General features: G+C 44.3%; 1 protein-coding gene across 1 annotated transcript in view; it reads right to left on the bottom strand.

Annotated features, from left to right (window-relative positions):
- Positions 1 to 13,628, bottom strand: part of LOC119172858 (acetylcholine receptor subunit alpha-like) — a 286,303-nt gene that overhangs the window by 61,688 nt on the left and 210,987 nt on the right. Inside the window, exon 2 of the mRNA XM_075893625.1 lies at positions 12,863 to 13,002. Within this exon, the coding sequence (XP_075749740.1) occupies positions 12,863 to 13,002 (140 nt within the window). The remainder of the gene's footprint in view (positions 1 to 12,862; positions 13,003 to 13,628) is intronic.

Genomic DNA, 13,628 nt, shown 5'->3' with positions numbered 1-13,628 from the left:
GTGGTACCGGCTTCAGTCGCAGCTGCGGCACATACGAAAAAAAAAAGTTTTTGTTTCGGGTTGATAAGTGGACCACTTCTGCAGTTCGCAGTTCTCATGATCACTTCATCACCTCCTTTCGACTTCTCAGTCACTAACCATGTAAATAAGTCTTTGTCGCTCTTACGAGCGCCTCATGCCGCAAAAACGACAGTTTCCTCGTATGGACCCCCGCCCACACGGACCCTCCGCTTGCGGGCAACGCGACTGCCCACGCCGCGGCTCGAGGACTTACACGCCGAGCTGCTACGCCTGCCAACAGACCCGATGTCTCGCACACTTCGACAGCGATGCGGGAATGGACGTGGGGGGATCGCATGACCACTTTCAGAGACATCACGTAACACTACAGACTGAACAGATGCAAATATCCACCACCCCACGCCAAACTAAACAAGAAACAGCAGGTTGCTTGGAGACAACTACAGACACACACGTACCCGAATCCGGTGATCCTTCGCCTCTGCTACCCAGGCATTTATACGTCCGACGCGTGTAAGGCGTGCGGAGCCAGAGCGACGCTGCAGCACATGCTGTGGAAGTGTACCGGTAACGCGCAGCAGTCCCCTACGAACCCGGTAGACATGGCAGTCTCGAACCGCGAGGCGCGATGGGAGGCGGCTCCGCTCAGCCACGACCTTGCCAATCAACTGTGGGCCGTCCGGCAAGCCCAGGATGCCGCCCGGGTCCAAGGACTCGAGGCCGTCACCTAGGCCGGGGTGCTTGTAGCCCCACCCCGCTCAATGACGCCGGACATGTTCAATAAAGTTTTTACTCACTCACTCGGGTTGATAACTGTCATATTAATTGAAAATAATTCATTGAAACAATTCACTTCATGTAACTATGCATCTTTAATTTATCATTGTATATCATAGAAATATTTAAAAATACTTACGTGACAAGATGATATATGGCTCTGCAAACGCGTGTGACTTTCGTGCGGCTCGCGCTTGCGTGCGCGCCGCTATAAGGCATTCCGTTGGCCATGGGTTCGGTACGCCGCGCCACGCGCAACCAAGCCCACGGCGCCCCAAGAGCTTGCGTACCCAGTACTAAAACTCACTAGTAGTGGCTACATAGAATGATATGTTTGACGATAAACCTGTCAGGCCACTAAATTGTTCTGCCTGAACGCAGACAGGCATGTATGGCACATGTACCGGGATCCGGTCTTATCGAACATCACTCCACTCTCCGGGAGAGTTCTTGGAGCCCAGATCAGCTAGGATCCTCGGACGTGCGCAAAATCTTGGTGTCATGTGCAAAGTGTTGGTGTTGTGCACCCTTGACTACATTTTGGCATTGTTTACAGTGCCCTCTCTACGCGCATTGTGTGCTGTCTTACCCCGCCTTCGTGGGTGGACCATGAAGACCATCGAGCGTCGTATTGGCTGAAGCTGCGGACAATGCGACCAGGGTTGGCAACGCGGTGCTATATAAGTGGAAGACTTTTTGTATATTTTCACTTCAGTTCATTTCTGCAGTTCGCAGTTCTCATGATAACTTCATCACCTCCTTTCGACTTCTCAGTTACTAACCATGTAAATAAGTCTTTGTCGATCTTACGAGCGCCTCATATGACTTTAACAAGGTGCTTGATTGGGCTGGTTGGTGCTGCATGGCAGACGAAGAAAGTGCTTAACAGCGCAAACGACAGGAGGGGATAGAAGAGACGAGAACAGAGCGTTGAATTAACAACCTCCTGGTGGGTTGCGTCAGCCTCTCTTTTTTTGGCAGCCAAGGTAGAAGCTGGCCCCATTAAAACTCAGCTGATTGACGGGCTAGGCAAAGATCCCGATGGAAGAACTTCTTCCCGATCCTTTTGGTGCCTGCTTCAAGTTTGCACTGCGAAGGCATTCAGCGTAGAAGCGGACCTGTCGTCAAGCATCGGAGGGAAGGATACGGCAAAGCCGGTTCGCATGTCCAGTTGACGGAGTAAGCCCCCCCGTTGTTAGTTCAGCACTCTGTTCTCGTCCCTTCTATCCCCTCCTGTCGTTTGCGCTGTTAAGCACTTTCTTAGTCTCGCATATGACTTGTTAAATGATGGGTCCTAGGACTGGGGCCCGCTACCAGAACAATACCCGCGGCACCCGGAGTTGCAACAACAGCTGCTGTCTTTCATGTTCTGTTGTCGCTGTTTGAACCTAACTTGGCACATGGAATCCCCCACCTCAAAGTTGTACGGACAATTTGAACCAATGCGTCACCTATAGCAGATATCTTGCGAAAGAAACTACAGAGGTATATGCCACAGGGACCATTCACTTTCACACATGCAGTTCTAATGGATGAATACGTCGTCAGCACAAAAAAAAAAATCCATGACAAACAGTTTCTCTGCGTCACCAGTCGGCAAGGTGCAAAGATGGAATCTCTTCTCAAGCTCACGTTTTATTGGAGCAACGATTAAGAAGAGTGGCGTTGATAGTCAACTTCAACATCGACAAAGTTATTCCGACGTTTATATTTTTGTCCTCGGCCGTTGACAAACTTGCGGCACATCTTTGTGATAAACGTTTGTTGCACTATATTCCAGCTACCAAAGAATCTCGTGGTTAACACATACCGCAGTAGCCGGAACAGATTTGGTATAAATCAGCTTTAACGTGCAGGCGTGACTCAGGCAGTGAGAAACGTTGTTGTAGAGGGCTCCAGATTTTTTGTACCACCTGGAATAATTTTACGTGCACTAACATCGCGCAATACACTGGAATTCAGCGTTTCACCTTCATCAAAATGCTATACCACGGCCGGCATCCAACCCACGTCTTTTGGATCAGGAGTCAAGCAGCGTAGCCATGGTGCCATTGCAGCCGACGAAATCAGAATCGGATTTATGCCAGCGTACTTTCTGCGTGTTGCCAATGTCTTGTACGCGCTACGAGGATTGACGTCAAGGTAAGAGATGCTTGCTCCATTAGGATGAGTAATGAATTTGTGTCTTTATCTTTAGATATTGTGCACTCGTTTTTCTCGACATACTTCTGGACACGCGTGCCTAGGATAACCTGACCGGTGTCTCGTCACGAGGTTCAGAGATCTGCGAAAAGGCATATTTACACCTAACTATGAGTAGCCGTAACAGAGCAGTACGGTGCAGAATTTGAGGGCATCGCAACTCCGCTGATGTACGTGGGTCAGTTGATATGCTCAAGTCCACAAAGGCAACATCAATAAGGATTTACGCCATGCAGAAAATAGCGCACAAGTTATCCACTATCATTTTTTTGTTGAATTGCATGATTTCTTTCTACCATTTTCTTTTTTTAGAAATAAATTTTTTGTTCCTGCGATTTTTTTCCTAATTTTTTCTCCCTCTTTTATTCATTTGTTTATCCCTGCCTCTTTCTTTTTTTCTCTCTCTTTCTTCCTTTATTTTACATTTTCAAGCTTCTTTTTTTTCGATATAAAGGTAGCCAATGCCTACAGTGTTGCTGTGAAATTTTGCAGATCCCACGAACCTTGCGAATCGACGGTATACGCGAAGCATGCGGATGGAACATTACGTTATGACACGTTATGAAATGATGCTAAATATATGTACAAATGGTCCGCACAAATTCATATGTTGAACAGTTGCAGATGTTTATATAACCAGCTGTTTGCACGTGCGCAACGATGCGACATGAACATTAGTATCAGCAACACAAGGAACAATAAGCTGATATGAAGCGCTGGTGCTCTCGCGGTTGGTAGCACTGGACACTGCTATATAAATCAACTTAGCGGATGGCACCTAACTATACAATTGACGTTAACCCGACGTTACTGTGCATTATAGGAGCACATATGTAATGTTAATAGGATTAGTTGACGAGCACCGCAACCACAATTCACGTTCCACGAACATTATGGTCTATTTCAAAAGTACTTGCGAGACCTGGCGCGACACTGAGGTAGAATACTTGATTGCCATGCAGAATGCTGGGGCTCAATTTTTGTTGGGACCCTGTCATTTATTCTTTGCATGCGTGGGATCAATGCTGACGATGTGAGCTTTCTCTTTATGCTCACGCATTAAAATTACCCATGTGTGTTCTCGCTGTTCCTGGGTAGTATACCAAGTGTCCATTACCTGTGGCACATACCCGCATACCAGTGGCACATGTCCACCAGCGGGTATGTGTCACTGTATGACGGAAAGTGTTTGATGACTTACGGGGCGCGATTCTGACATTATTCACGTTTTGACCACCGAGTCATAACCGTCAAGCCATTTTACCCTCCCATACAAATGTTGGTTCAAGCCAAGTTAACGGGGTGATCACAAGAGCACCCAGACAAAAGTGACTAGGCACATAGATAGATAGATAGATAGATAGATAGATAGATAGATAGATAGATAGATAGATAGATAGATAGATAGATAGACAGACAGACAGACAGACAGACAGACAGACAGACAGACAGACAGACAGACAGACAGACAGACAGACAGACAGACAGACAGACAGACAGACAGACAGACGCCAAAAGTGCTTCCAGTACGCAAAGAAATGCTTCGCAGTTAAAAACAATTCTCCCTGTTATGCCCACACTGCTATGAGAAACGGGCTCAAGATTTCAACCAAAAGATATGAAATCGTGCTAAATATATGCTAGGAGCGCGAAATTTGTAAGTAACGGCGAAGAAAAAAAGGACAGGAAATAAGCACACGCGCCCCAAGGCTGTACCTCAATATGGTGGCTAAGCGGGCTTGTCGGTACGTACACTTAGTTATTCCGAACAGCGCCTAAACGGGGCACAGAAGAGACCGCACGACACGTCGCCTCTGTTGTGTGGTCTCTTTTTTGTCCCGCTTAGGAGCTCTTTGGATCTTCTGTTTACTTTTACCCATCTTCTGTTTACTTTTACTTTCTGGTTATGTGATACTGCATTGTGTTTAGCAGACGCCAGCTCATCCAAAACGTTATATTGAAATGTGAAAGCATGACCAGGCCATTTGCGGGTCACATAAAGAACGAGGGCAAGAGATGAATAAACACAACTGAAATGTGTATGTTCCGTTCTGAGTCATCGTTCTCTAAGTGGTGCGCAAATAACATAGGCCATGAATAGCTGTAGCCGAACCCGGAATCCTTAAAAAAATGAAACGCCTTTCCTCTTTTACTCTCAGTTTGCACATCTCCATCAGACGAAGAACCAACAATCAGTAATCGGCCTACTTCTTTTTTCGCAATACTTGACGTCGACTGATTTTCAGGTCTCATTTTTACCGCACAATAAAAAAAGATGTCTCAAGAGGGTGTTACGCTATATTCCTCGTCTAATATTCCGGGTATTCTATTTTTGCGTGGGAAAAACTAAAGCGAGTCTAATAAAGAAGACGCATTGCTCTTTAAAGAAAAATGCGTCCTACAAACTGCGCTATATTGCTATTTGAATTTCTATTTTAGACGCCTTATTCTATAAGAAAAAACTGCGCGTTCCTGGAAAAAAGTGTAAAATTTTGTTATAAAGATCTCTCCGCCAGCCTCTCTTCGGGCTTGAAGAAAATTTACACTCATCCCAGTAAAGGAGGCTGTCACACAGAGTGCTTCGGAATTAACGGTAAAGCGTAAAGCATGAAGTGAATGTGTCGTCCTGAAAGACACCACGTTAGTCACCGAACGAATTCGATCTTGAACTAACGCTTTCACTTAAGCTTTATCACTCAGTTGTGCAACACTTTTGATAGTTTAAAGGATATATTATACTTCGGCACACTAGTTAACGCGCTCAGCTTTGCAAGATTTGAGCGAGGGAGGAACCTAGTAAAAGCGAAAGTTGACAGTAGCGAGCCCTTTTTATTTCACACATAAAGAAGCTGCTGATGAATAGCAATGGTAAATGAGCTAAGCGGCAAATAAAGTACTATCAGCCATTCAGCCCACTGCTCATATATATATATAACATAGTTTGACCTTGGAGGGTATTAAGGATATGTGAACTTCATCATCATCATCATCATCATCATCATCATCATCATCATCATCATCATCATCATCATCATCATCATCATCATCATCATCATCAACATCATCATCATCATCATCATCATCATTATCATCACCACCACCACCAACAACAACAACACTAACACCACCACCACCACCACCACCACCACCACCACCATCATCATCATCATCATCATCATCATCATAATCATCAGCATCATCAGCTTGACTACGTCCACGGCAGAAAAAATTCCTCTCCCGTGTACCACCAGTTAACCCAGTCCTGTGCTTGCTTCTGCCAATTTATACCCGCAAACCTCTTAATCTCATCTGCCCACCAAACCTTCTGTCTCACCCTAACCCGCTTGCCTTCTCTGGGAATCCAGTTAGTTACCCTCAATGACCAGCGGTTATCCTGTCTACGCGCTACATGCCCAGCCCATGTCCATTTCCTCTTCTTGATTTCAACTATGATATCCTTAACACCCGTTTGTTCCCTAATCCCCTGTGCTCTTTTCTTGTCTCTTAAGGTTACACCTACCATTTTTCTTTCCATTGCTCGCTGCATCGTCATCAATTTAAGCTGAACACTCTTTGTAAGTCTCCAGGTTTCTGCTCCGTAGCTAAGTACCGGGAAGATACAGCTGTTATGCACCTTCCTCTTAAGGGATAGTGGCAATCTACCTGTCTGAGAGTGCTTGCCAAATGTGCTCCACACCATTCTTGTTCTTCTAGTTACTTCAATCTCGTGGTTCGGCTCCGCGGTTATTACCTGCCCTAAGTAGGCATGGTCTTTTACAACTTGAAGTGCACTATTACCTATATCGAAGCGCTGCTCTTTTCCGAGGTTGTTGCACATTACTTTCGTTTTTTGCAGATTAACTTTAAGACCCACCTTTCTGCTCTCCTTGTGTAACTCCGTAATCACGAGTTGCATTTCATCCCCTGAGTTACTCAGTAATGCAATGTCATCGGCGAAGCACAGGTTACTAAGGTACTCTCCTTTAGCTCTTCTCCCTAACTGTTCCCATTCAAGGCTTCTGAAAACCTCCTGTAAGCACGCGGTAAATAGCATTGGGGAGATTGTGTCCCCCTGCCTTACACCCTTTTTGATTGGTATTCTGTTGCTTTCTTTATGAAGTACTATGGTAGCAGCTGATCCCCTGTAGATTTCCTCCAGGACGTTTTTTTATACTTCATCGACACCCTGATTCCATAGTGTCTGAATGACGGCTAATATTTCTACTGAATGAAACGCTTTCTCGTAATCTATGAAGGCTATGTATAGTGGTTGGTTATATTCTGAGTATTTATCGATTACCTGAATGTGGTCGATTGTTGAGTAGCCTGTTCGAAATCCTGCTTGTTCCTTTGGTTGATTGAATTGTAATCTTTTCTTTACTCTGCTAGCAATTACTTTTGTAAATAGCTTGTATACTACAGAGAGCAAGCTAATCGGCCAGTAATTCTTCAAGTCCTTGTCATCTTCTTTCTTATGTATTAAGATGATGTTAGAATATGTGAACTTAGCTCACGTTTAAGCTAAACTTGTGCGTCCTGGTACAAAAAGCCGGATCAACGCCTACAAAGCTTAGGAGCCTCATGCACCATACTCGCCGTGTTTTGTCGTGCGCAATATGATTTTAATGACTGCTGAAGATTGGCAAACACTGCGTAGACGTCTTGAGAAAATTGGTCGAAAACGGCATTTTTTTTTGTGCGACAAACCAAGAAACAGTTCGGAAGCTTTTCGGTGTCGTATACGGATGGGAAAGAAGTAAATATAGGCTGTCAGAAGATTAAGCTTCCACGATAGCTATGCCCTGCAAGGAACGAAAGTCCAGCAATGGCGGAGACATTGGCACTTCTGCTTGCCTGGAAGTATAATCACGATGCGCCACTCGCTGCTAACTTTTGAGTCAGAAGGGCTGAAGCAAATGTTTATATGAGCGCACGGTGTTTTTTATTGCCAAGGAACCGGCTGCTATTTTATTCATACGTGATTCATTTAGCACTCGCTTGTCTCTCGAACGTAATACTTCATGTCGCAATTATGCTCAAAAGAATGCAATTGCTAGCATTCGTATTAGTAAAGTTAGAAAATTGAGCGTTTTCAATCAATCAATCAATCAATCAATCAATCAATCAATCAATCAATCAATCAATCAATCAATCAATCAATCAATCAATCAATCAATCAATCAATCAATCAAGCTATCTCTCTATCATTGTACTTGTTTTTTTTGTTTTTTTACTAGTCAACAGAGAGGCAGCGGCTAAAGTCACATATACATGAGAAAGGTTCCCAGCCCAACATACACTTCCAACAACGATGAGCATCCTTTTTTAGAGCATATTGCTCTTATGCATCACGTATGCTCGCTAGAGTAAACACAAGGTGAACCCAAATTTAGACTATATCCTATTTTTATCCAAAGCATGTACGTGTTGGTGCGCATATGCGCACACTTATCCGAAATGTGTCGGCGCACAAATATTTCTCTTTTTCATTTATACCGTCTTTCTTTCTCTCTATTTATCACTATTTTCTTGTTCCTATTTTTCACGTCATTCTCTATTTCTCGTTTTCTTTCTCTCTGTTATTTTAAATGTTAAGCCCTTCTTAGTAAACTTTGGTGACATTGAAGGTATCTACCTATCTACCTATCTACTTATCCGTCCGTCCGTCCGTCCGTCCGTCCGTCCGTCCGTCCGTCCGTCTATCTATCTATCTATCTATCTATCTATCTATCTATCTATCTATCTATCTATCTATCTATCTATCTATCTATCTATCTATCTATCTATCTATCTATCTATCTATCTATCTATCTATCTATCTATCTATCTATCTATCTATCTATCTATCTATCTATCTATCTATCTATCTATCTATCTATCTATGATGAACGGACGTCCGTTCGTCTACTCATTCGTCCGTCCGTCTGTCTTACTGTCTCATAGAACTCTACATTCTCAATCGGGACAATTTATTCGCTGCTTTGTCATAAAATGCCAAGACATACTCCAGGAAATGGCGCCACAAAGCGGCTGTTCAAATGTTGTCTAAGAATGCCGATAGCATCAGGTAGTTCGCGGGAAAGCACTGCGACTGGGTTTAAAATACAAATAATAACAATTGAAGTTTCTATAATTGGCGGCTTAAGCTGAACCATTATGAGCCAACCACTGGCACCAGTTGTTGCCGCATGAGGCTTCGCCGCTTGCCGGAGGACATGTTTAAAGTAGGAGAGGAGACTGGGGTTCACAGGACAAAGCAGTTGAGCTACTCCCGGCGCCGCTCATAGCGGTCAGATTTTGTACCGTGATAACCTTTCAGCTCTAGCAAGAAGGCCATAACACGATGGAAATTATATTTTAGTCTCCTTTGACGCGAAATCAATTTCGCAACGACTTGTAGCTCTCGGGTTGTTTCGATAATGGTAGCGATACCAAAATAACGTCACTGTATGGCGAGCATAACTGACTAGTCAAAACATGAAAATCATGACGTCTATGTCATGAAAATCATGATTTACATTTCATTGTCTTGCTGCTCTTGGGGTAGTTTCGTTCACATCACATATTGCAAACCTGGTGTGGTGCGACATGCCTGCATGGCGAATATAAGTGACAGACACAATAGGGAAATCATGACATGCGTGTCATGTAAGTCATGACTACATGACCCGCTCATAGTGCGCTCGCGGTCGTTTCGCTATAGCTTCACATATACCAAATTTGGTATTACGGGACGTAAATGGATGACGAGTGTATAAGGCTGCTGAAAACATGACAATCATGAGATGCATGTCATGTTAGAACATGACTACATGCCACGCTCAGGATGCGCTCGCTGCCGCTTCGCTAGCTTCCCATGCACCAAATTTGGTATTACGTGATGGACGACAAAGGTAAATGACATGTCCAAACATGATAATCATGACATACATGTCATGTAAAACATGACTATATTCTACGCTCATAGTTCCCTCGCGGTCGTTTTGCTAGCTTCACATATACCAAATTTGGTGTTACGTGACATCAATGGATGACAAAGGTATATGACTGGCGGAAACAGAATAACCATGGCAAGCGTGTCATGTAAGAACATGCCTAAATGCTACGCTCAAGATGCGTTCGCGTGCGTTTCACTAGCTTCACATATACCAAATTTGGTATTACGTGGCGTGAATGGTCGACGAAAGTAAATGACACGTTCAAACAAGATAACCATGACATGCGTGTCAGGTAAAACATGACTAATTAGACATGCTACGCTTTTAGCGCGCTCGTGGCCGTTGCGCTAGCTACACATATACCAAATTTGGTATCACATGCCTTGCCGCGGTGCTCTAGTGGCTAAGGCACTGGGCTGCTGACCCGCAGGTCGCGGCATCAAATCCTGGCGGCGGCGGCTGCATTTTTGATAGAGGCGAAAATGCTGTAGGCCCGTGTGCTCAGATTTGATTGTACGGTAAAGAACCCCAGGAGGTCAAAATTTTCGGAGCCCTCCGCTACGGCGTCTCTCATAACTTTATCAAGGTTTTGGGACGTTAAACCCAACATATGAAGCATCAATCAAACTTGGTATCACATGACGTAAATAGACGACGAAGGTAAATGACACGTCCAATAATCATGATCATGACATGTAAAACATAACTACATGCTATGCTCATAGCGTGCTCACGACAGTTTCGCTAGCTCTACATATTCCAAATTTGGTATCAAGTGATGCGAATAGATAAAGAAAGTAAATCACACGTACAAAAATGATAGCATTGACATGCAACTCATGTACGGCATGATTTACGTCCACCTCGTAACATTGTGCTGATTTTAAAGCGACATATCAATCTTCCTCATTCATGTTTCGCATATCATCGATTCCCACTGGACGTGAGGTTTGCCATTTTGTTTTGTTTTTGGCTTTTTTTTTGCCTGCGTTACGGCGAAGGACAACAGCATAGAACAGCGCGGAGTCCGAAAGCGGTGGGCCCTCAGAAATGCTCGTGTGCACTGAACAAAATCCTTGTTTCAGTTAAATGTAGACCCTCAGGGCCCATTAATGTTGTTAGCTGTCCAATTCGGCACGGTGAAGCGAGATAGCGCGATGGGAATTGTGAAAATTATGCTGTCCCGAGGTGTTATATTAGTGACTGGTGTGTATAGTGACACGATATCAGTTTGAAAGCTGGGGTTGAGATACGGTTGTAATGCTAGTGGCAAATTACAGAAACTACGGCAGCCGACCTTCATCCACGGCTAGCAAGAGAAGTCGACCATTAGTTAATAAATTTCGCGAAGATTCTCGTTAAAGTATGCCACATTTATTAGTAGTTTTACCGCTGTTGTTTCGAAAGAATTTGGGGGAAGCCTCGATCGTCCATGTAATAGGAACCAGGAAACAAAATAAAAATTTTACGGAATGCATAACCACAGACAAATACGGTCTTATCATAGAGAAGGCGCGTTTTCGTTTTACGCAATAAACTTCGCAATAGGGGACCCCGGTGAGTTAACGATTGCTCTGGATCACGCGAGGAAAAATTAAGAGGCGCAGAATAAATGGCAGATGGGGGAGGTGGGTTGAATTGATGAAGATGCCTGAAGGTGTTTACTCACGCAAGACTCGCGTCTTGCTTTCGAAGTTTGCTAGTAAGATGAAGAGAGTTACGAATACCGAAAGCTGTTAAACACACGAGGGTACTACATGCATCGTTTCTTTGAAAAGTGTTTTCTTAGCCTTACAAAAACACCAGCACAGCCCTCCGCGCCCCCTTGCACAGTTGGAAGCATCAAACATTCAATATTCATAATAAAAAAACAGTAATGTAAGTACTCGGAAAGGAAGTTCGCACTTTTGTGGAATGACGTTAGGAAATATTTTGATTAGTGGTTAACGCATGCTTGCGTGACTGACGTACGCGTAGACTGAAGGCACGTACGTGGATAATAACCAGCAAATCCCGCTTATTTAAATATGATTATAACTTTTTAATGAAGAGTTAATCATAGAACTTCAAATTTTGTGCTTAGAGTAAATTATAGCGAACAGCCCAATTACAAGCTCTAAGAAAAGCAGCAAAGAGCTGGTTACAACATACGCGTGTTGACCACAGCAGACGTAGCTATTGCGAGCTTTTCTTACCGCTGTAGTCTTCGTTCGAATAAGTTATAAAAAAGAAATACCAAACTGCGCTCGACAACTGTACATGGTGGGGCTGCAGTACACTTCGCAAGATTTGGCGCGTCTGATGGCGAATTTCCCGTTAATAAGATATTTATAGCATAGTGCTACGGGTTATGCATATTTTAGAGTGAGTTTAAAGCTGAATAAAGTTTTCAAGTTAGATCGACAGGAAATAGCAAAGCGAAAACTCAACGGGCCCCTTAAGCATTCGCCCCAAAAAAACGAAGACGATAAATGTTTTTGTTTTTGTCGTCTCAATCGATATTTTGATCAGTCGATCCATAGTGATCAGTCGACCAGTTGACTGATCGGTCGCTGTGTCACCACGATCAGTACGAAAAATTGTAACCTTTGGAGGGCGGCTGCCATAAGTGGCTGATGGGCTGCTGGTTAGGTGGATCAAAAGACCATAGTAGTATCTTGAATGTCCTTATGACCTGTTTGCAGCCAGTGTTCAGCCACCGTGAGCTCTCACCTAACCAAGCACGCCGTTTCTGGTCTAACAGCACCGACATGCGAAAATGGGTGATAATGATGTATGGTTGTTGTAAACAAGAACGCCAAACTAAAAAAAAAAATAATCGCTACAGTAAATTAATCGCTGAAGTGATGAAGGAATGGGAGCTTGAACGTCCTCTTCCCTTAAAACAAGACCGAGCATTGCAAGCGCATAAACTTGGCACCCACCACTTCGATTAGTTGAGAGAGCTTGAGCTTGATTCGTACTGTGAGCGCATCCGTGTCGTTGACCACGGGCCGGACCAGCTTGTTGTATCGGGATATGAGGTCGTCGTACAGCCGCTTGGCGTCCGGGCTTCCACGGACACCTGTCAGATGAGTTGGTGGAAGAGAAAAAAGAAAAATATAAGACACATCACTGCAGTAAAGGGTGTAGTTGGTGATTGATTACCCTCCACCGCCCAGTTTTAGGAGCGAAGCTCCTCTCAGTCTGACCTTGTCCCGCGTCAGGCGTAACCAGCAGCATCTTCCGAACAATAGAATAGATGGCGCTGTCTTATAGAAGTACATAAAAACTGCAGTTGAGTGAGGATATTCTGGACGGTGCTGAACCACTGTTCCACGATTGGCTGCTGCGCGGGCTGTGCCTGGGTGCGTGGGGCACAGATTATCATAAGAATTAAGAGTGGTCACTCCGGGCAAAAGCGGCGGCGCTACGTAGCTTCTTGCCGGCCGTAAGATGGCAACACATCACTCACTGCTGTCAAGGAAACGCGCTTCCTAGTTATCTACTACAGTGCATTTTCTAGTGTATTATTCGTGTATGTTTCCTTGCGACTGCGATGGTGTCTTTCACAAGCTCACATTGTGGCTCTGAATTCACCTTTATCGCCTGCAACTGTAAGAAGCGTTATCGTCGGACAGAGTCTGGCATGAATTTGCTGCCAGAAAAGTCAATATGGCCTCGACGGAACAGCGACGTTGTTGCGCTGCG

Source organism: Rhipicephalus microplus, chromosome 4 (assembly GCF_043290135.1).
Source record: "Rhipicephalus microplus isolate Deutch F79 chromosome 4, USDA_Rmic, whole genome shotgun sequence".
Lineage (NCBI taxonomy): Eukaryota > Metazoa > Arthropoda > Arachnida > Ixodida > Ixodidae > Rhipicephalus > Rhipicephalus microplus.
The sequence above is the reverse complement of the archived record's forward strand: the minus strand, read 5'-3'. Positions and strand labels throughout refer to the sequence as shown.